The sequence below is a fragment of the Lissotriton helveticus genome, chromosome 5_1 (genome assembly GCF_964261635.1).
Source record: "Lissotriton helveticus chromosome 5_1, aLisHel1.1, whole genome shotgun sequence".
Classification (NCBI taxonomy): Eukaryota; Metazoa; Chordata; class Amphibia; order Caudata; family Salamandridae; genus Lissotriton; species Lissotriton helveticus.
Genome location: NC_136065.1, coordinates 118,052,613 through 118,075,807, shown reverse-complemented (window position 1 = coordinate 118,075,807; position 23,195 = coordinate 118,052,613). Strand labels below are relative to the sequence as shown.

Here is a 23,195-nt window from a genome sequence, read left to right as displayed (position 1 = left end):
CTAAGTAACAAGACCGCTGTTTCCTGTTGGCCCTTTAAATTCAGCAGTGCCTAATGCACGTCGTGGCTGTATGGCAAAAGAGATGGAAGATACCAAAACAATGGAAAAAGGGGGTTAGGCTGCCCAGGGCACAATTTTCCTAATATTCTTCTCTGTGTCAGTGTTCGTGTACTCTTTAGTGCTGTCCTCTAAAGCCCTGCCTTTGCTTGTGGTAGCTGGCCAATTATCATTTTCCCATGCCATCAGCCATCAGGCCGCTTTGTCCGGACTCGAAGTACTCCATTTAATAAACTTTTCTTTGTTTTCTGGGTAAGGATATTGAGCAGATTTTTAAACCTGCTGGTGAGTGTTTCTGGGAATTACAAACGTGTAACAGCCTAGTTGTGTTGTAAAGTGCCCTAATGCTCTTGGTAACAGGTAACAGGTTTGAGCTATGAAAAAAAGCATGTGCAATTCAATAGATCTCGCATTTACGCGAGATTAAGCTATTGGCATTGTAATTGAGAATGCCTTTTATTTATGTTTTAAAAAACGAGAACCAAAATAAAATGCATCATTTGCAATGTCAATAGCTCAAACTCGCGTAAATGCAAAACCTATGGCATTGCAAATGCTTGTTTTCAAGTGCTGACGGCAGTAGATTCAATCTACGTGGGAAAGATACAAGTTTTCTATCTTTGATTATCTAATTTGTTGATAAGTCAGGCAGAGGTGTGGAGCAGCGGCCAGGGCGAGTGGAAGAGGTGTGGCGCAGCGGACAGGGTGACTGACGCCAGGCACTGGGGATCACGGTTCGATCACCGGCGACAGGGATCTGCCCAGCACCATGTGACTCTGGGCAATAGCTTGCTTAATCTTCCCGACGGCCTCCAGCGCCGGGAAACCTACGGGTAGCTGTGCGCTTTACAAAATACAGGATTATTATTATCCACCGTATTTAATATTTTTCTAGTAAATAAGTCCACAGTGAACCAATGATGCTTGATAGTTAAATATTCTTGGTTCCTTACTGGCACTTTGAGTATCCCTTGTGTTCGTTTACTAGCTGAAGTCAAGACACTGTCCCCATTCATAGACAAATTATCACATTAATGAGGAATTTGTCCTGAAAATATGCCTGAAATTGGCATTACAATCGAAAGCGTGAGCTGCTTGCATGGATGTACGACGTTACAACGTGTACTTTTACAACGCGTGCCGTTACTACGTAATTTTTACAACGCAAGTCGTTACAACGACTTGCGTTGGGGGGCGCAGGATAGTAAATATTTTAATTTACTATTCCAACTCCATTCCCCGTGGATAGTAGGGAAGGAGTTGGATAGTAAATTAAACTATTTACTATCCTAGAGCGCCCCCCAGCGCTCTTTTGCGTTGTAAAAGTTGTGTGGTAACAGTACCGCGTTGTAAAACCTTCGTTGTAAAGGTTGTTCCCCGCTTGCATTCCATTAAAGGCTGCCATTTGGTAATATCATGATATATACACATCGTTGTCCGAGTTTACAATTTTCTGATAGCATATCATACCAGGAAAGGGGAAGTTAAGCAATGTGATCCTCATGATTAAAGTTAACTCAGTGAGAAGACTTGAGAAGAAGTACCAGGTATAATATATCTAATGGGTTTCATAAATAGTTTTTAAATTCAGACCCTGGAGAATCAAACAAGTCTTGCTATTTTGTTTATCATCACAGGTCACACCTGAAAGGTGCATAATGTGTGTAAATCTGTGAAAAAATTGGTTTGTATATTCGTTTGTCACTACATTGTTTTTCATTTCCTGTTTGTGCTGCCACTTTATCCGTACACAAGGATGTTTGCATGCCTTAAACAAAGTTTTCTCCTCCTTTCGAGAGACCCACTGTTCAGGTTGATGAGCAGTTGTTTGAGCTGGAGTTACTGGTGTTGGTGGACCACTGTCAAGGTGCTTGTGATAGAAAGTTTCCAAACAGGGAATGATCGTTTTTCAGCTCTTCAGTCCTTCTGATTAGGGGCATACTGTACCTCCAGAGTGTTGTGTCCCTAATTAAGGATTCTTTTGGTAACTTTGGTTGCTTGGCTTCTCTGCAGTGATGGAGAATTGCAACTTCTCCAGGGACCCTCCACCAACCTCCGTAGGCTTTTAAAACAGTGTGAACCGAAATCTGTATCACTTCCCTGGGGTTGACGATCATTTTCTCGCTATCAGGGGTCCTGGGCTCCCTGTAAACATGCTGCAAGAGGTTAACTCCAGGTATTGCACTCCATGCTGATACATTCAAAGTTGGGTCTACCACATTGTTGGGGAAGATGTGGTTTTCAAATAAAAAGATACCAGTATTTGGATATTGCTTATTGAGATAATCCATCATATCTGCCCAATTGGGGTGCTTTTTGGGGATAATAATTTCATCCAAGTCATTGATTACCACATACTTGCTGCTGTACATATTTCTGTAGACGCAGTCATTAAGGGTTGCCAATTGTCCATAATAGCCCAAATCTCTTGGGTAAGGATCCATTGAAAAATGCCAGTTTGTAGAGACATCAAGATACAAGTCAATTGGCCAAGGTATCACCTCAACAGTACCTTCAGAGATGTAATGCTGTAAGACTCTGTCTACCAGCAAGCTGCAGCTATGTTTATAGATCATCACTTTCTGGGCACCAAGCAGTTTGTACATCTCTATGGCTTGAATGATTTGTAAAACATTGGTCGAATTTCCAAACATAGTGGAAATACAGACCGTGAAGTTGGAAGTTATTGTATTTGGCCCGCGGTTTCTTATCTCAAATACAGGGAGCTTGGCAATGTCTCCTTTGTTGGACCAGTGAATTGACACATATTTTGGGTTGCAGTGGCTGACTTGTGGGCAAAGGAGATGTGCTATGACATAGGGGAACCCAAAATCATGGGCAAGGAAATCGATAACCGCCTTCTTTACAGACATATAGCCCTTAATGTTACTGCAGTCGGACCAACAGTAGAGTTCTTTCACTTCCTGCCGATGAACAATTGCGACCACCTGTGCAGAGTAATTTTCTCGTTTATCGTAATAAGCTCCGATTATGAAGGTTCGGTTGTCACTCAGGGGTGTAATACCTTGATTGGTATGTTCTTGTACTGTGTTTTTTGGAACAATGGAAAGGTTTTCTAGCGCATAGTGTATCACAGAAGTTTGAAATATGGCTGCCAGTAAACAGCACACCCGCCATTTTCTTAACAAAGCCATTTCCAAATAGCGTATTTTTGTGTACAGCAGCCTCCATGTACCTGGAATCAAAATAAAGGTATATGGTTTAATAGCACAGTTAAAAGTATTGTTCAATGAAAGGTAAAACAGGTAAACTAATTCATTCTTGATTTACCACTTCTAATCACTGCATTGTGGATGATGATGCAAGCATTGTGTAAACACAACTCGGTAAATAATTAGTATCTCTGCCAAGCACAGTTTTGAACCAACATGACAATCCTTGGCAAAAAAAAAACCAGACAGGTTAAAACCAATGCACCCCATCAACTTGCCTTGTTATCGGGCACTGTTTTTTAGGGGCTTTATTTCAAGCAACTTTAATTGCAGAATAAATTAAACCAAACAATTGCACAAATAAGTACAACTTTACTAAAAGCATAAGTAGAAATATATTAACAGCCAAGAATCAGTCACAATCGACCACCTGGGACACTTTGGCCCACATGCATCAAACAGAATTGCATTCGCAAACGGTGCGAATCGCAAAATTCGGCCGTTTGCGAATGCAATTCTTTGTTTTGGGATGCATTAACCTTTTTTGTTTTTTCGCAATTTAAGAAATCGCAAATTATTTGCGATTTCTGAAATTGCGATTACATTTAAGAAATCGCAATTTTGCGATGTCTTAAATGCAATGCATCATCTGAAAAAGTTTGCGAATTCGCAAATTAGAAGTGTTAAATTAGCATGAAGTCAACCTTCATGGTAATTTAAGAAAAGTTTAAAAAATGCACAAAAGTCAATTTTTGACACTTTCATTTTACACTCACACATGCCCTTGGGCATGTATGTGTGAAAAATGGACTGTAAGTTACATTTCTGGGGTGCGGGGGGGGGGTCCTTTGGACCCCCCCTGCACCCTAGAAATTGCATTCTCATTTTGCGATTCCTTAATTGCGAATCGCAAAATGAGAATGCCTTCCCATTGATTCCTATGGGCCTCTAGGCCCATAGGAATCAATGTAAAGGGATTCCTTATTTGCGATTCGCAAAATTGGGAATCGCAAATAAGGAAAAATAAGGAATCGCAAAAAAAATGTGAATTTTTAATGCATAGGTATTTGCGATTTCTAAATTGTGATTCCTTAATTTTCGCAATTTAGGAATCGCAAATACCAACAATGATGCATGTGGCCGTTTATTCCTAAACCTGGACCCAGAGATATGGTTGATTGTAGGGGGTGATTTTTATTGCCATTTCGAACCCCTCGTCACCCTGAATCATTCAGTTTCTACTGAAGAAGACCTTTACTGGTCTATACCCGATCCCCTGACTACCCCTACCAAAGTATGGTCACCACTGGTAATGCAGCTCAACTCACATACCCTAGCTCTTTCACTTAGGGCATGTAATGGAAGAACTACTTCCGACCAGCCAAGTCAGCACACTTTTAACAGAGCAGGCCAATCCTCCCTAATTGATTACATCATGGTGGAAACGAGATTCTGGGATAAGGTCCTTGATTTTTGTATCATGCAGAGGCAGGACAGCGAACACAATGCCCTGAATTTGACCCCCTTTACCCCTTTTAGGTCAAATCTACAGCGCTGCAGGATGATCTGATGTATGTACTTTGTGGGCTCTGGAGTATTGCCGCATAACTTGTCATTGCAGGAGGAAGCTGCTGATGGCCATCAAAAGCAATCACTTTGTGAAATCGCCTCAGCTGGTACAGGCACCCAAAGGAGGGACAACTCAGAGGAATGGACCAATAGAAAGTCATCATGTCGGAATGGTACAAGAAAAAACCTATGGCAGTTGGTGTGTGTGCCAAAAGCCCACTGAAGAGATACACAGGGTCTAGCAGACAGCGCCAGCGCTGTTGAGGCTTCAATAAATAAAATGTTATCAGAATGACAAAAATCCAATCAGTAGAACCAGTTCAGTTTTAATGTTTTAGGTACGTTTAGCATCTAAATGCACAAAGGGCCACTCATGGTCATTTGAAGGTGCTAGACCAAGGGACAATCATAAGTTCAGGCTGACCATGATGGCGAGTGAGCCAGATACAGGGACTAGGCTAGTCCCACTGAAAATGTTACCATCTCAAAGTCCAATGCAAAGAGCCCAGTTCGTAGTGGAGGATGCCTTGTGGTGCAGGGACAGTGTTGCAGATGACTACTGCTGCAACGCGAAAAGCAGGCCTGGCATCACAGATGGTTGTAACTGTTACATGGAGATCCAGTCAAGCGTTGCAGACGGTTGTTGGTGGAGCTTCAGTTAGAGGTTACACAGGCTGTCAAAGATGTAGAGGAAAGTGCAGATCTCATGTTGCAAGTTGTCACTGGTGGTCACTGTAGCGCTCAGAGTCAGTTCACTAGAGTTTCAATTTGGTGGACACCACAGGCGGCAGAGTTTTGGTGCACGCAGGCCGATTCACAGTCATGAAGAGCCCAAAACTTCAGAATTCTCCTTTGTTCATAGAGGATTGCACTCCGATGCCATCCAAGGGTCCTGAACCTGAGGAGGCACCGCCATTTCTTTTAGTCGTGTCCCTTTCCTGACTAATGAACTCCCTCTCACAGGATAAGAGATATTTTTAAATCACTTTTAATGACTGCTACTTCCCAGACAGTCTCCCTCCTGGTTGAGGAGGGTTAATCATTTGGAGAACAAACCCTCAAGAGATAATGCCTCAATGATAATACTATCCATCCTACTGTCAATGTGTGGTTGAGGGTCTCCAAAAAAATCTGCTTGAGACTCTGGATTGTTGACACAAGTGATTCATTCCCCTTCAATGACAAGATTGCACCATTGGAAGCTGAATACATCTCTCCTTCTTGTCTTTTTGAGTCACATTAAGGGTGCCTTACACCACCATCATTCGTGGGCCACAAATTGCCAAATGACAAATGAGTGGTTTCATTTGGACCACTCAGCCACCGGCCAGTCTGATAGACATCAGGCCCTGCAGCTGGTTGGACCACTATCTGATCAGATTCATGGTCCCTTTGGCTAGGCGGCCGATGCAACCACCCCCGGAATGGAGGGTAGTACGAAGGTGGAGCAAAATTGAGGCAGGCAGCCTAGGGGATGCTTTGAGAGGAAACCCGCCTAGGAGGACACAGCCTGATGAGTTTGATCAGGAAATTGAGAGGTATAATATCAAGGAGGGCGAAATGAAATTGTCACCGCTTTAGCGGACGTTTTCAGCCGCTAAGCGGCGATAATTTCATTGCCCTATTAGCAAGCTGTCGCTAACAGCAGTTAGCGACAGTTTGTAGGCGATAGCGAGTGGTTTGGGGCCCGCTTTGATGTCAGGGATATTTATTGCTAATGTCATGCAAAGTGGGCGTACCCAACCTGTTAGCGACTGAAAGCAGTCGCTAACATCGCTATCGCCTATTAGCAAGCCAGACGTAGCGATATAAAAATGCGCTAATCGCGAATATCGCAAAAAACGAACGCCTGCTCAGAACAGTTCTTAGCCATTATATCCAATGGGAGGTGGTTATTCTGGCTAAGTCCCCATTGGCGATAATGCGTGAATATCGCTGGATTACCAGCGATATTCACGCATTTCGCCGCTAACGCCTGTCATTTTATCACATTTGAGATAACCGTTGCTAATAGCACGTTATCTCTGCGATAAAATCAGGCAAAGCACGGCGATAGAAAAATTGACGCTAAGTTTAGTTAGCGATAAATATCGCTACTTGTTGATAATATGCCCCTGAGTCTCTTACTAACATGGTGAAAGATGCCGTCAATAAGGTGGCAGCCCCGTGGTGTGGGGACCCTGGGAGATCCAGGGGGCCCCCTCCGGCACTGGCATAGGCAGCGGGCTCCTGGCGTGGGAGCTCGTGACTGGGTCCGGAGTGTGGGGGGCCCCCTCTGTGTACTTTTTACCGGGGAGTCCCCTCATGTTTCATTACGCCACTGTGGGGATTGGGTTTCTCTTGATAAATGTCAGCCAACCCCAACACAGTCACACACCACTGCCAATATGCAAGTGTTTTATAAGCGATGTTTAAAATTCCTTTGAACCATTTTATCCAGGGCCGGACTGGCTACTGGGCAGTTGTGTGTGCTGCCGTGCTGAGGGCTAATTTCGTTGATGGGGATCTGCGTGTGCAAAACGAAATTCGTTTTGATTTTTTAATTTCAAATCGCACGCAAGTCCCCATCAACGAAATAAGCCCCAACCGCAGAGAAATTAGCCCCTAGCTCGGCAGCACACACAACTGCCCGGTAGCCAGTCCTGCCCTGATTTTATCAACATACTGGATGTTGCTGTATTTAAATCAATGTAATTGATTATATTACTGATAATTGTTTGCATGTAATGGCTGGTTGTATGTACTTTGAAGATAGTTTTCTGACATTATAGTCTAAGTAATTAAATAAAAACAAACATCAGTATGATGAAATGCTCTGTCAACAGGTATTCTGGCCCACAACACAGAAGATCTGTTCAATATTCAATGTTCCTACTCTGTATGGAACAGAGGGGAAATGTTTTACTTCTTTGTATGTGTACTAGACATGAAGTGACCTTTAAGGGTGAGCACTCATGGTAGGCTTGTGTGTTCCCTTGTCATTCCACACATTATTAAGAGGATCATTTTCAGTAATTTTAGAGTCAAATCTGGGACTCCTGTGCAGAGGGTATTGCCACATCCAAACTGGAAAAGATGAAGTTGTGTTTGGTGGTTGTGCACAGGACAGAGTTGGTTCCATGCCGATTGTTTTTTCTATGCAATGTGAGTTTTGAAGAATGGGTCAGAGTCAATAATGAAAGTCAGGCATTTTGCTTTGGGGCTAAGCCAAGGGGAGAATCTGACCAGATACATGTGTTTGAGTCACTCTTGGACGTTGACTTCTTTGTGGTCATTTGCAGGGAGGATTGATTCAGTTTGGTAGGGTACACCTTCAGTAAGGAACTTGAAATCCATTTTTCAGTGATAGGAGTTTTCTGATAAGGCCTTTTTTGAAGACCTTTAGGTACAGTTGAGTATTACTGCCATACTGATGAATTCTTGATTCTATGGATGATGAGATTTGTGAGGTGCTTCTTGTACAGAAAGAAAATGACTCAAGAGACAATGATGTGGAGAGAAACAGCGCAAGTCACAACAAGTTCCAGGAGTGAGATGTATCTATTGAAAATGTACTAAGAAAAATTTGAAAGGGGGCAGAGCTCCAATATGAACGAAGATGGTGACTTCCTTGTGAAACACCCAAGCCTGGGGCTCTCTATGGCCTATTTCCATGACCCAAGGGGGTTTTCCTTCCCTGCCCAGGGTACCCCTCTGTCCAGAAGACCCTGATCTGTCCCCAGAATGTTGCCCTGTGTGGCAGGATAACAGTGAGGAGTGTTCAAGGAGCGTGCTGCTCTGCCAGTGACACGTGTAGACTCTCGCCAGCCTGCACAGCACTGTGTCCTCGCTGACACCAGCTTCAACAACCCTTCAGCCGGTACTACGACATATACAAGATCCTGTCTTACCCTCTTGATGGACCACTACTGGTAACCCAGGAAGTGCTGGTGCTGCCAGAAACTCAAGTCACAGGAGAAGAAGAACCAATTGAAGGCCCTTTTTGTTGACTACCTGGTACTCAATAAGCCCTACAACGGATTCCAAACAGGTCCTATAGGTGGCAGGGAGGGCTTACTTACACAAGATGCTGATGTGATTTAGCCGGTATTGCACAGGTCATGGCTGCCATGAGGATAAAGGTGTTGGAAACTGAAGTGAAGTCCCTCCAGGAGGATTTCTAGGACATCCTAACCCCAAACTTCTGAGGATGCTCTTGGCAAAGAAACTTGAAGTCAATGAATATATCACACTGGAAGTGGAAAAGACACTCTCCAGCATCAGGCAGACCTCCTATGAACACAGTGAAAAGGGCGTGAGACTACTGATGATGTAACTAAAGCAGGGGGGAGCTCATTGATGATCCGAGACTCATTTGTTGGATATTACGTGAACATTTTCTATCTTCTACTCATTGCTCTATACCAGGGAAAGTCCAGTGGATACCAAGCGAATACATGAATTCATGGCGGGCTTTCATATCTCTATTCTCCTCCCGCATGATGGGGAGGAATTAAACTTAGACGTCTCATAGGAGAAAGTTGCAGAGACCGTTACAACTTTGAATACGGGAGTAAGAAATTGGGTTACTGGTTACTTTCTCATTCATTCCTATGGGCCTAAAGGCCCATAGGAATGAATGGGGAGTCATTCCTTATTTGCGATTAGCAATTAGCGAATCGCAAATAAGGAAGCAATTTCAAGGGTACCAGGGTGTCCAAAGGACACCCTGTTGCACCCCTGAGATGGTAATGTACACTGGTGTTGCGCACACACATGTCCCAAGGACATGTGTGTGTGTAACATACAACTTAGAAAAATGCACTTAAGTGCATTTTTCTAAGTTTTTGCTATTTACCACGTAGTTAGACTTCGCGGTAAATAGCGGCCCCAGATTGCGAATTCGCAATTTTTAAATGGTTCATGCATTGCATTTAAGGAATCTCAAATTGAGATTCCTTAAATGCAAATAATCGCAATTTAGCGATTTCTAGAATTGCGATTTTTGCATTTGGGATGATGCATCCCAAATGCAAAAATACCGCTCCCAAAGGGCCAGATTCTCAGAATCTGGCCCTTTGTGAGCGGATTTTGGTTCGATGAATCTGGCTGTAAATCACAAGCAAACCCTAAATTAGCCTGTGCTCGTCCTCAGGTAGCTTGGCACAGAGCAGTCACTTAGAGGCAATATGTAAAGTATTTGGGCAACACTTAAAACCATAACACAGTGAAAACACATCACAAAAGGATCCCACAAAAGACTTAGAAAAATAGAGTCCTTTTTAATAAACAAAACAGGACCTAAATGACAAAAGCCCAGGCAGTAGAACCAGATAAATTACATTTTAAGGATTTTAGGAAAAATAACACCTAAAACTACACAATTGTGGCTATCTGGTCGTGCTGGACCAGTTCAAAGTCACAAGCTCAGGCAGACCGTAATGGATTGCAGGCCGTCTACAGGGACCCATTTAGGCCCACTCAACAAAGTACCTTAAATCCTGGATTAAGGAGCATTGCAAAGATACACTTCGAAGATACGTTTCGCAGCTGAAGTGATGCATCAGTTCTGAGATGCGGCCAGACTGTGGTGCAGGTCCAAAATCATCTTTGAGGATCCCGTCGATAAGGACTTGTGTTGCAAATTTCTGCATCGAGGATGCGGCGTGCAGTCAGGGCGATGCCTCAGTTCCAAGGGCTGCGAGGCTACGATGCAGAGTCTGGTGTCGTCATTGAGGGTGCTGTGAGAAGGTATGTGAGGGTCTTCACTGGGAATGCATCCCAAGCGGTGGATCCTCTGAGGTGACGAGGAGTGATACGGGTCTTTCTGGTGGTTCAAAAACATGCAGTAGCAGCGATGCATCAGTTCTGCTCTGGGTTGTGCTGCACTGCAGAGGAGAAGATTTGGTTCTGCTAGATCCACAAAGGCTGGTAGAGCACCTTAGGCTGACTTCCAAGGGTCCAGGACTGGGGTGGCAGGGTAGAGTTGACTGGGGTGGCAGGGTAGAGTTGGCAGGGTAGACTCACAGATGGCAGAGTCCAGGTGCTTGTTCAAGGTTGTTGGAGCCTGAGGCTCTACTCTGGAGCCCAATCAACTCGTCCTTGAAGTCACTTTGCAGTCCTGGATGCAGATCCAGTCCTTCTCATTCAGACAAGAGGGAAGCAAGTAGTAGGTCTGCCCAGCAGGGAAGCAGTCCTTCATTGCAGCAGTTCAGCAGAGTGGTTGTCCATTCAATAGCACAATAGGCATTCTTTCTGGTAGAGTATCCACAGGTTCAGAAGTGTACTGAAGAGCTGTGGTTTGAGGTCAAATGTTTATAACAGAGTTGTGATTTTGAAGTGGAGGAGACATTTCTAAAGGTTTCCTTTTGAAATCCCCTGGCATCTCTCCTTCATGGTCCTGGCTCCATAGTAACTACAGAGGGTTTGCAGTCCTTTGTGTGGACAACATAGCCTATTCAAGTGTAAGTAGGGCTGGGCCCAGCTCCATCCTCCTACCCTGCTAGTGATGGCTCATACAGGCACACCTAAGCTCTCTATTGTGTGCAGCTGTCTATGAGAAATACACAAAGCCAAACTGTCAGCTACACCTAGTCATGTCAAGGAATCTGATTTCCGCAAACAACTGAAAACCTGGATTTACAACCTTCCAGACGCGACTGCCAGAGCGTTAGTGTGACTCCGGTCTTGGTCTCCTTAAAGCAGTGAGGCAACTGTTACACCTGGTTGTCCACCTATTGGCGCCGAGATGCTCCCTGGAGCGATTGTTAGCGCGGTATAAATGAGCCTTACATTTACATTTACATTTACATGTGACGCAGGGACAGGCTACAGGCACTAACCAGCTAAGGCAGGTAAATGCCAACTTTCTGAACTTTCCGGCTGAAATACCAGAAACCGGTCCTCGGAAGTTTGTTTCCGGTCCAGGGAAGGCATGGCTTGGCAGTTCGGGCTGGGCTGTTACCATGAGGCACAGGGTCAGACTGATTTGCATATGGCCATGTCTGAACTGGGGTGGCAGAGTCGGCTAAAGAATGGTGATGGATTAAATCCAGATCTGTTGACTGGGTGTGAGTGTTTGATTGGTTCAGATGCTCCGTCCATCACCACCCCCTTTTGAACAACTTTCTAAATGTGGCATTTTCAAAATTGCAATTTAAAATCCAACTTTACCATAAGTGAGGATTTTTCATTACAATTCCAAATATGCCAAACATGAACTGGGTACTTGCTCCCATTTGGAAATTACAGCTTATTTAATGTAATGAAGTAACTCAAATGCTATCTTATGGGAGAGGTAGGTATTGTGCAGTGAAAAACGAATGTAACGGATTTTCGCTACCAGGACATATAAAACCTAAAATGTCCTACTTTTTAAATAAACTGCACCATGACTTTTAGGCTGTTCAGGGCCTGCTCTAGGGGTGACATATATGTATGAAAATGGAAGGCTTGGGTCTGGCATAAGGTTTATTTTGGCAGGTCGAAATGGCAGTTTAAAACTGCACATACAGGCGGCAATGGCTGGTATGAGATATGTTTGAAGGGCTACTTAAGTAGGCGGCACAATCATTGCTGGAGGTAGACATTTAGATCGGCTTTATAATTTGATTATGAAGGAGCACATTTTGTACCACAGAGAATTTGCATCAGCATTTGGATTCCCAATTGTCTTCTCCCAGAGAGGAGTGGAGGCTAGCTGACAAATGGGTATCCAGGGTGTCCAGAAAGACCCATCGTCGCAGTGACCATAAGAAGGCTACTCAGACTTCACAGCAGGGGAAGGAGGTGAGCAATAGCACAGATAAAAAAGAGCTCCCAAAAGGCCCCCCAAATTTTTCTCATTATGGTGGGCCCAGAAATGTCTCCCAGACCAAGGGCAAAGGGTATCAGGGTAAGAACTGGGACCCAGCAAAGGCTTCTGGGCTGTGTCAGTACACAAGAAAGGAGAGGTAGCGTGCTCTAAAAAGTCCTGCAGCGGTGGACAATCCAATGGGTTGGCTAACATAAGATTGGGGGTGGAACTATACTCTGGAGAGGCCAGAGAATACATTGAGGCCACTTGTGTTTCGCTGAGTGGGTTGGATATTGACGCCCTGGTTGTCTTACCCCCAAGCCTGGAGAAGTATAGACAAAGGCTTAAACGCAATTGCACAGAGGTAGAGACCCTGAGGGATACAGGTGCCAGATTCACTAAGGTGGCTGTTAGACTGGTTTCCCCAGACAAAATTATACTTGGTGTTAGTCACCATGTGACCAGTGCTGACAATGAGACTAAGCTCCATCCAATGACCTTGGTAGGCTTAGAGTTGGGAGGGTTTACTGGCCCAAAGAAGGTGGTTTTGTCCCAACATCCTAGTAGAGTGTCTGTTGGGAAATAGTCTTGAGATGTCTACTTGGGCAGAAGTTGAAAGGAAGGCTTATGCAGAAATGATGGGTCTCCCCTAGTCGGTGGGTGTTACCACAGGAGAACAAACAGCACATCAGGGAAGTCATGGGAGCTTGGACCCTGAAATAGTGGACCACAGCACCCAAAGCAAAAGAAAAAGCAAGAGGACTGCTAAGGTAGCCTCAAAGAGGCCACAAGGCCAGGGGAAGAGTTCTCCTGATGGTGATGCTCTGGGCTCGAGGGAACTGCAGCAGATGGAGTCTGGCCTGACCTGGCAGAGCAACTAAGTGCAGAGGGATCCTCCAAAGAGGACCTATGCCACAGGCAAAAGACATACCCAACTCTTGAGGCCTTGGGCAACAAGCCGCAAGGCAGCAGGAAAAGGGAGATGGCAGAGGCACCCATTGAATCCCTTGGGAAGATGAGCTTCTGTACACTGAGGCCAGGGACTCCAAACCAAGGGCAGCGAGGAAAGCGGTGGTCCCCCAGGTGTGCAGAGAGTTTATTCTGACCTTAGCACATGACATCCCCCTAGCTTGACATTTTGGGCAAACCAAAACCTGTCACAGTTTGGTTGCCCATTTCTATTACCTGCAGATGTCTGAAAAGGTGAAGTTGCCGCTCCTGTGTCACCTGTTAAGCCAGTAGCAAGACAGGGGCACAGCCAAAGGCTCCCTCAGCTCCACTTTCAATGGTTGGGACTCCCTTTGAGAAGGTAGGGATTTACAATGTTGGTCCCCTTGACCATCAAACTGCATGTGGGTGCAGATTTGGTGTAGTGGTAGTGGACCATGCCACTAGGTAACCAGAGGCAATTCCCCTCAGGACTGTCACTACCTCTGCAGTGGCAAAGGTCATCCTTGGTACCTTCACCAGGGTAGGGTTTCCTGAAGAGGTGGTCACTATTAGATTGACAAATTCCATGTCTTTTTAAAATAATGTATTTATTCTTTTATTAACAGTGCATATTCAACTCACATAACATTGAAGGCAATTGGCCATACATCATTTATTTTCAAGCACAATAATTTTCTCCTTACAAATTCCATGTCTGCATACCTAAAAGCAATGTGGGATGAATGTGGTGTGAGCTACAAGTCCACCACCCCCTATGACCCTCAGACAAATTGTTTAGTTAAAGGTTCAACAAAATCATGAAAGGCATGGTAATAGGTCTCCCTGAAAAACTCAGAAGGAGATGGGATATTCTGTTACCTTGGCCTATTGTTTGTCTACAAAAGTGGGTTGGATTCAGCCCTTGTGAACTTTTGTTTGCCCATCCTGTAAGGGGTCCTTTAAGTTTGGTGAAGGAAGTATGGGAAAAACCTCTCACGGAGCCCAAACAGGACAAAAGGGACTATGTATGAGGCCTGTGTTCATGCATGGCTGAGTACATGAAGAGAGCAAACAAATATTTAAAGGCCAGCCAGGAACTTATCAAGCACTGGCATGACCAAAAGTCAGCACTGGTTGTGGCTCCCAGGGCCCTCCAGGACAAGTGGACTGGGCCCCATCCCATTTTGGAGAAGAAAGGGTAAGTCACCTACTTGGTTTACTTAGGCACCCCTAGGAATCCTCACAGAGTTCCCCATGTAAATCGTCTGAAGCCACACCATGCCGGAGCTGACATGACCATATTCATGGCCACTAGTGAAGGCCAAGAGGAGGAAAGTGAACCCCTCCCTGACATACTGTCAAACAACCCACACGGTGGTACAGTAGAGGGTGTTGTCTTATCAGACTCTCTGACTGACCAACAGCAAGCTTACTGCAGGCAAGGCCTAGGTCAGTTTGCTGAGCTCTTTTGTTTGGCCCCTGGTCAAAAAACATGGTGTACCCATGATGTGGACACTGGTGACAGTCTCCCTGTCAAGAATAAAATGTAAAAACTGTCTGATAAAGTCAAGGCTAACATTAAGACTGAGGTCATCAAGATGCTAGAGCTGGAGGTGATTGAAGCTTCTGACAGTCTCCGGGCTTGCCCACTAGTTCTTGTCCCATACCCTCACTCAAAAGTGGAAACCCAGTGAGGTTCTATGTGGATTACAGAGGTTGAAATCCAGTCACTAAAACTGATGCACATGCCATTCTAAGAGCAGATGAGCTTATTTTCTTAAGTACTTTTGATTTAACACCAGGGTACTAGCAGATTGGACTTAAAAGAGAGGTCAGCATTTTCAACCCCAGAGGGCACTTCCAATTTAAAGTGATGCCCTTAGGTCTGAAAAATGTACCTACCACTTTCCAAAGCATGGTAAATAGAGTTATCAGTCCTAGACAACTTTAGTGTAGCATATCTACATGATACAGATGTCTTTAATTCTACCTAGGAGGATCACCTGGTCCACATGAAGAGGTTTTACAGGCCCCGCATCAGGCAGGTCTAACTATCAAAGCCAGTAAGTGCCAGATAATGCAGAGTTCTGTTGTGTGCTTGGGCCATCTTGTAGCTGAAGGCCAAGTTAAACTTCTGGATTGGGAGGCTCCCAAAACCCAGACCCAAGTGAAGGCATTCCTTGGCTTGACTGGGTACCAGAGGAGGTTTGTGTAGGGGTATAGGGCCATTGTAGTCCCACTCACTGAACCTACCTCCAAAAAGTAGCCTAAGAATGTCATATGGACCATAGGATGCCAAACAGCCTTAGACACCCTCAAGGAGGCTAAATACTCAGCACCTGACCTGAAGGCACCAGACTATGGGAAGGAGTTCATTTTCCAAACAGATACTTCTGAGAATCTGAACTTCTTGGATTAGGGCAGTGTTGTCAGAAAAAATTTAAGAGAGCCAGGAGCAACCAGTTGCCTATATCAGAAAGTGACTCTTCCCTAGAGAGCAGGGTTGGAGTGCCATTAAAAGGAAAGCCCTTATCATGGTTTGGCACCTGTAAAAGCTTCGACCCTCAGGTGCCATTATGGTGTGCCACATTACCACGTGGATAGTGTAACAACTGGTAAAAATGCACATAGATAATGTGAGAGTAAGTCACAGAGACATTAAATTGCTGATGTAGTGTATTCTTCTATTAGTCCAAAGTTAAGAAGTACCACAAATGGAGACCAGTCATTCAAGAGTTCACATGTAACCCCCTTGATCATGGGTGTTTTCGTAACTACACTGCTTGTAGGTCCAGAGCTTGCATGTGATTAACAGGAAGCTGGCGTCCTTTAAATCACGCGTGGCTCCGGACCTATAAGCAGAATAATGTCTCTGTGACTCACTCTCATGTTATCTATGTGCATTTTTACCAGTTGTTACACTATCCATGAAGTAGCCATCATTGGTGCCACACCAAAACGGCCAGAGGAAGTGGTTTCAAATGAAAAACATGTGGTCAGTGCTGTTTCCATGCTGCTTCCATCTTAAATAACTACCTCATCCAAGTTGATTACATCATGTGTATCAACAGTGAAATCGAGTAATTGTGATTAATGTCTTTTGTTGTATGTTAAAAATTAAAGAACCAATCTAATATTGTGAGACACCAATGCATTTTATTAATAGTGAAAATAAATAGGTCTATCTTTCCCTTCCATAATTGCACATTTTTTGGGTGCTCCAGACTTTAATCATCTGTTGCAGAATCCATTGCCTATGCAGTTGACCTACTTACACCTCATTGTAGCAGGGCTGTAGTCTGTGGTAGCACTATGTAACTTTGTTCCTTTTTTGCACTGACCACATCTAGAGGGAGACATGTGTGCGGTTATATGCTTTTCACTTCTGCATTTTTGTAATAGTAGCAGCTAAAACCCTACCTGTTTGGAACTCACTTCAAGAGGACAGAACCCGAAATTGTTGAGGTGATCCATTTCCCTACAGGGTATGGCCTTTTCAGTGGAACACACACCAGGGACTGACCATGTCAATTCAGATGGCCTTTCCAGGTTTTTCCACTTAGACAATGAAAACTACCAGGGGATAGGTTAGTTGCTCATCACCTGTTGTCAGGGGTCATGTAGAAATGTGCCCTACTTGTATGGTCACCCTCCCCCCCACTTTCTGCTCCAATGGTGATGGTTATGCCTCTGAAAATGCACTGGAGCATGCTGCCCAGGCCCCAGTGCCAGTGCTCTTTCCCTAAAACGAATATGTGTGAATTGGTAACCCCAGTTGAAAAATAACTTTAACCCCCTTATTAGTCCCTATATTATGGCACCAGTGGTACCAGGCCATGGGCGTTAAAGAGTTCACCAGGGCCTGAAGCCCTAGTTGTGCCTCCCTGGAGGACCCAAGTGAATTACTGACGGCAGACCTGCCATCGCAGACTGTAGTGCAAGCTTATATCTCCCTATAGTGGCCTTTATCATTAAATGACACCATAAGTGATAGACGGTCTATGGGATAAAATGGTCTGGCACCCGAAGAAACCAGAGGTTGGCAGGTCCATTTTGTTATCACCTAAATATGTCATGCTTGGTATCAAACAAAGAGTCTCATCACATCTGGCTCAAATCTTGTGTCGAGGATGATGTGGCATGCACCCGGGTGGCTACATTAGAGGTTGACCATTTGGTTGCCCCAGCCTTTCCTGTGCCCTGGCTGACATCCAGCACTTGCTGCTGCCAAGACAGAAATCTGCCCCCTGTCAGGAGGTGTGACCTCTCCCAGGAGTCAGAAACAATGGCCTGGATGGGAAGGAGGTCACACCTACCTCCATGACAGGTTGGCTATTAAAGTGACACATCAAGCTTCAAAGACTGCGCCACCTTTGATATGTAACAAGGATGCCTCCCCCTATGCCCAGGTGCATTTTCACACTGCGCAGGTGGGAATATTAGGTATTCAGGAGGTGTACACACCCAGAAGGCTAACACCACCTCTAGGGTGGGATATCTGGTCTATACAGCTAAAGGACATTTCTGGCATTTTTAAAAGTGGTAGAATTGTGGCTTTCTGTGTAGAAAAGTTGAACTAGAACCCGGGATATGGTCTCCTCACGGGCGGATTAGCCAATGGGGCTAGTACGCTATTGGCAACTTGAACCCACACCTCTAACACCTACAGGTCTAGGATTTAAGGGCTAACCTCAGTTCTGAACCAACCTGCATCAAAGAGGACTAAGAGGAGACCAGAGTATGTGACAACAGGACTTACACAAACCTGCATCAAAGAGGACTAAGAGGAGACCAGAGTATGTGACAACAGGACTTACACAAACCAAAAGAGGGATCCTCTGCATCTGTGGCAACACTCCTGGAACAGCATGACCAAGACTCATCCTAGGCTGAAGCTCGATTCCCTCAGACAGAGGAACCCCTGTGAGAGTCAGAAGCAACCTCAGACTCTCCTGAACTAGTAGCACTAGCCCCCTGCAAACTGCAGGTAAAACACCACTCTGGATCTGAGAAATCGCTTGCCATCGGGCTCTCCAAGGGATCGCTCAAATCTAGATGGTCTAGTGTATTGTGAGAACTGTAGTCCTGCCCTCCATGATGTTTCTGGTAGCTACTATGTCCCCTGGGACCTCTGGACATCGAAGTACCCATCTGTTGTGCTTACTGCTCCCAAGGCTTGTTGGACACCAGTCTGGCAACTGACCCCTTCACCTGATGCTGCATCTATAGGCAATGCCCTACAACGTCAACAATGGCTCAGTTGTTGAGATTTTGCACCCTGTTTCTTCATAGCACTGTGTTTAAGCTCTCCTGTGGCTCCCGTTCAGCACCATGGTCAACCAGGACAACTCTGCACCCATGATCCACAGGCCAGGTAAAACTGACCTGACTGCTGTAACTTTATTATGGAACTCACATGACCTTTAAACTCATGAGTTCCACGCAACTCGACCTGCAAGTGACTGACTGTCACTACCTCTTATACCCATTGACCGCAATGCAAAAGTTCTGCAGTATTGACGTGCTGTGATTTATGTTTTCTTCTAAAATCCCAAACTCCAGTTATATGTATCTGATCGTGTTAGTTTGGGGGTCTAAGTTAATATCAAACTCTACTTTATTTGAACAAATTGGTGTTGGATTTCCTTCGAGTCATGTCAATTACTTATTGTCCATGTTGGTTCTTTGAAATGCTTAACACATGTTCTTCTCGTAAAGCTTTTATGGTGAATCCAAGGACCATCTTTTGGGCATGTGAGAGCATTGAAAGCATTGGCAAAGACTGCACCTATTTGCCTAGCCCACTGGCAGAGACAAACATGTTTTGTGCTCATCCTTCAGAATATCCTCCAGCACAGAGCTTCTAACTGTCAGATAAATCATCAACTTTTAATACAATTTTACTATAAGAACAAACTTGTGAATCGATGGTACTGGTTTCCCACGATATTCAAGAGAACAGGGTGATGAAAACAGGAGCTACCCTATGAACGGCCAAGAGCCTGGGTGATGAACTTATGCAACAGTGACTGATAGCTCTATGTTATATGCTCACTGATTTACAAATCATTAATTGTACATACGTCTTACAAAAGACATACAATGTAAAGTTATTTATAAAAAAGGTATACAAAGCTATTGACGAAAAAACGTATTAAATATGTCATCACATTATTAATATGAAGTACTGTGCAAAGGTGCTCAAGTGTTCACAACGTGACAACTTAAGAGCTATGGGAAATAATTGTACATTCAAAGTACCAATATAATGAAGAAACTTGATGGCACCCAAGACACCATTGGGCAGATTTAACAATCTTTCACGCAGCGTAATGCAGCAAGACAACTTCCTGCGCTGCGTGAAAGGGAGAGGACAGGAATGCGCCATATTTACTAATATATGCTGCATTCCTGCTCTCTCCCTGCACTGGCACACAATCTGCTGCCTAACAGCAATCCAGGCACTCTTGCGCCATGGTGCAAGAGTGCATGAGTTGCAGGCTGGATTGTTTTTATTGCAGGAAGAGACACCTTCTTGCACAAAAACAATTCTTTGAGCAGGGCCGGACTGGCCATAGCAGGCACCGGGCATTTTCCCTGTGGGCCGCCAGGGTGAATGCCAGTTTTAAGCCCCTGGGGGCTGATTTTTGTTACAGAGGGCGAGCAATATTGGCCCCCTGTAACAAAATCGGGCGAAACTGGCCCTCGCAAACAGTTACGGGCAGCCGAACAGTTTGCCAGGGCCTATTTCGGTACCCCGTCTGGCACTGTTATTAAGACTTTTTTCCGAATGCAGCACACTTAGAAAGAAGGAACAACGAGGAGTTGCATCTCCCGTGGGAAGGCATAGCATTTTGACACATACTCAGGCTTACCAGTCATGGTAAATCTTGGAGTGTGCCAAACTCCATGGGTGGACGTGCAGGAGCATCCATGCTCACCTATGTAACACCTTCCCAAGGCAGAGTAACGCAAGGCAGCGGCTTGCTCTGTATTGCATTACTCCACATTTAGCAAGCAATGCAGGGCCACGTAAACATGGTGAATCTGACTTATTCTACTGGAATAGAACACAGCCCTACGAAGGAATCATGTAATGTATTTTTTAACAGTTTTATAGAGCATGAACTTTTCCCCAACCTATTACAGAGCTTTACAAGAGCACCAATTAAATGACACCAGGTCACATTAACTTTTTTAGGCATGAGGAGATTAAGTGATTTGCCAAGAATCAGAGGATATTGAGCCGATGCAGAAACTCTCATCTGTTTCCCAGTTACATAGTTGGTAGCTATGGCAGTGACACCACATAATATCCAGTGAGAAGGCTTCGGAGCCATGCTAATCGCCATACTAATCGCAATACGGCTCCTTGGTAGAGTGGCAATAGAATGAATGCAAGGAAATGGTTTCCAATCCTAGTACTTCGCAATACACTACTGTACAGATGTTTGCTAACATCAATAGAGGGCAGAAAGAGTGCTGGGAAGAGTGTTGCGCCCCACTGATACTGCAATATGTGCTCCGTTCAGCCGTTAGTTTTGATTGGCTCCACCCGCCTGCAGCAGTTGAAAGCTCCTGTAAAAGTATTTCCAACTTTGCATAAGAGAGGAATTTCTCCATCGAACTTTAAGAATGGGGCAAAGTCTGTTCTTTTCAGTGTTTAGTAGTGGGTGGGCGGAACTCGTAGAATTCTGCTACTCAAGTGGCAGCCTTCTATCTGTGAATGGTCGTGACCACCCATATTAGAAAAATCTCACCTGATGTCCTCATAGCAACCAGAAATCATGGTAGCGGACGCCAAATCTCACTCATGGTCGCAAACTTAGCGTTCCGAAGCGATGCATGAGAAATAATTCCGCCACGTGGCGGTTGGCGGAATTTGGCCAGAACTCCTCCGGCAGAAAGGAATATTTCACCCCCCCCCTAGTGTTTAGATCTGATTCCATATCACCATGTTTCCATCCTTGGTAGAGTGGCAACAGAATGACTGCAAGGAAATGGTTTCCAATCCTGGTACTTCATTTAACACCACAGTGCCTTCTGGGAATTGTAGTCTTGGGGGCTTATTTACACGGCCATTACGCCACCGGTGCGTCACTTTTTTAACAGGCACACCAGGGGTGCAGTGTGCCTGCCTATATTTTACAAGCCAATGTAAAGCCACCCTGCATGGCTTTTCCGGGCCTTGTAAATATGGCTCCCATTCATGCATTACTCTGCGTGAAAGGGGTGTACCATGGGTGTTGTTCTGGGTATTTCCACGCAACATCCAGGGAACCTGGCGCTTTCCCAGATTTACAAGGTTTTGTAAAGCTGGGAATGCGTCAGATTCCTACACCCCCCTCAGGGTAGGTGTAACAGAGGCCCAACGAGGGGAAATACCTTTATTTTTTCTTGTTTTTATGTGTGCTGCATTCCGCATAGAATGTGCAAAATACCTCTTGTGATTTTTTTTGTGCTGGATGGTGTCCCTCCTGCACAAAAACAATCACTTCTACAACACAGTAAACAAAGCAAAATGCCACAGTTCTGCTCCTCAGTTCCTAAGTCAACAGATTAGTAAAACGTCTGTGCAAACACATCCGGAGTTCGCTGTACTTTCACTCCACTGGAAACCAGATAAATGAGTTCATAAAGAGAAGGAAGGTGCACCAGGATGAAGTCAATGAGCTTCAAATGTATTCCAAAATATATCCTTTATTATATTTTCAGTATAAAAAATAGGGACATCAGCCAACGCATTACGTTTCGAATGGAACTTCGTTAGGGCTCAAGTATCCGGATCTTGATTCAAATAATTAATCTACGACAGTCAATAGATTCCAAAAAGTAAATCCAAGTAGATGGAGGCCTGGGTTCGCATATCACAAATGAATTTCAGAATCCACAGACTTTCAAGCAGAAAAAACGGTCCAAATGACGTTAGCCCAGGTCCTCCATATTCACCGGCAGCTTAAGTACCCAACACAGACACCACTGCACCATGGCACATGGGTGCCTGCGTTGGCGAATGGCAGCCAATTGTGCACCAACGCAGGGGAAAAGAAAAGGAATGTTCTGTCATTTCTAGGTTTCGGCCTGATCCAGCGCATGCGCTGCTCTCGGCAGAGACATCTAGTAGGTGCTCTGGAAATGCTACTTTGCTGGCGATCTGCTTGCTAGAACACACACAAGAGCGCGCGCGCATGTGCGTTATAACAAGCAGGTCGCCAGCAAAGGAGCACTTGCGGTGACGCATGTGCACACCACTCACGTCACCACTCGCGTTTTTTGGTTTTTTTTAATTTCATTTTGCTTTCGCCAATGCTTGTTTTCCTTGTTCTAGTTTCCGTGAGACCTAGCACCCAATGGCATAGCATAACAAAACAAAGCATAGGGTAGCAAAACATAGCATAACAAAACAAAGCATAGGATAGCAAAACTAAACGTAGCATAGCATAACAAAACAAAGCATAGCATAACAAAACATAGCATAGCATAACAAAACATAGCATAGCATAGCATAACAAAACACAGCATAGCATAACAAAACACAGCATAGCATAGCATAACAAATCAAAGCATAGGATAGCAAAACAGCATTACAAAACAAAACATAGGATAGCAAAACAAAACATAGCATAACATAACACATAGCATAACAAAACTAGCAAAACACAACAAAACAAAGCATAGCTTAACAAAACACA

General features: G+C 44.6%; 1 protein-coding gene across 1 annotated transcript; it reads right to left on the bottom strand.

The window, feature by feature from the left end:
- Nucleotides 1-1,377: 1,377 nt before the first annotated feature.
- Nucleotides 1,378-3,212, bottom strand: LOC144753001 (uncharacterized). The gene has a single exon (XM_078640809.1). It carries the CDS (start codon nucleotides 3,210-3,212, stop codon nucleotides 1,920-1,922), a length of 1,293 nt encoding a protein of 430 aa, XP_078496935.1. The 3' UTR covers nucleotides 1,378-1,919.
- Nucleotides 3,213-23,195: the final 19,983 nt, after the last annotated feature.

Excerpts from the sequence above, each read along its gene's own strand:
- LOC144753001 (XM_078640809.1), bottom strand. The coding sequence starts at position 3,212 with ATGGCTTTGTTAAGAAAATGGCGGGTGTGCTGTTTACTGGCAGCCATA.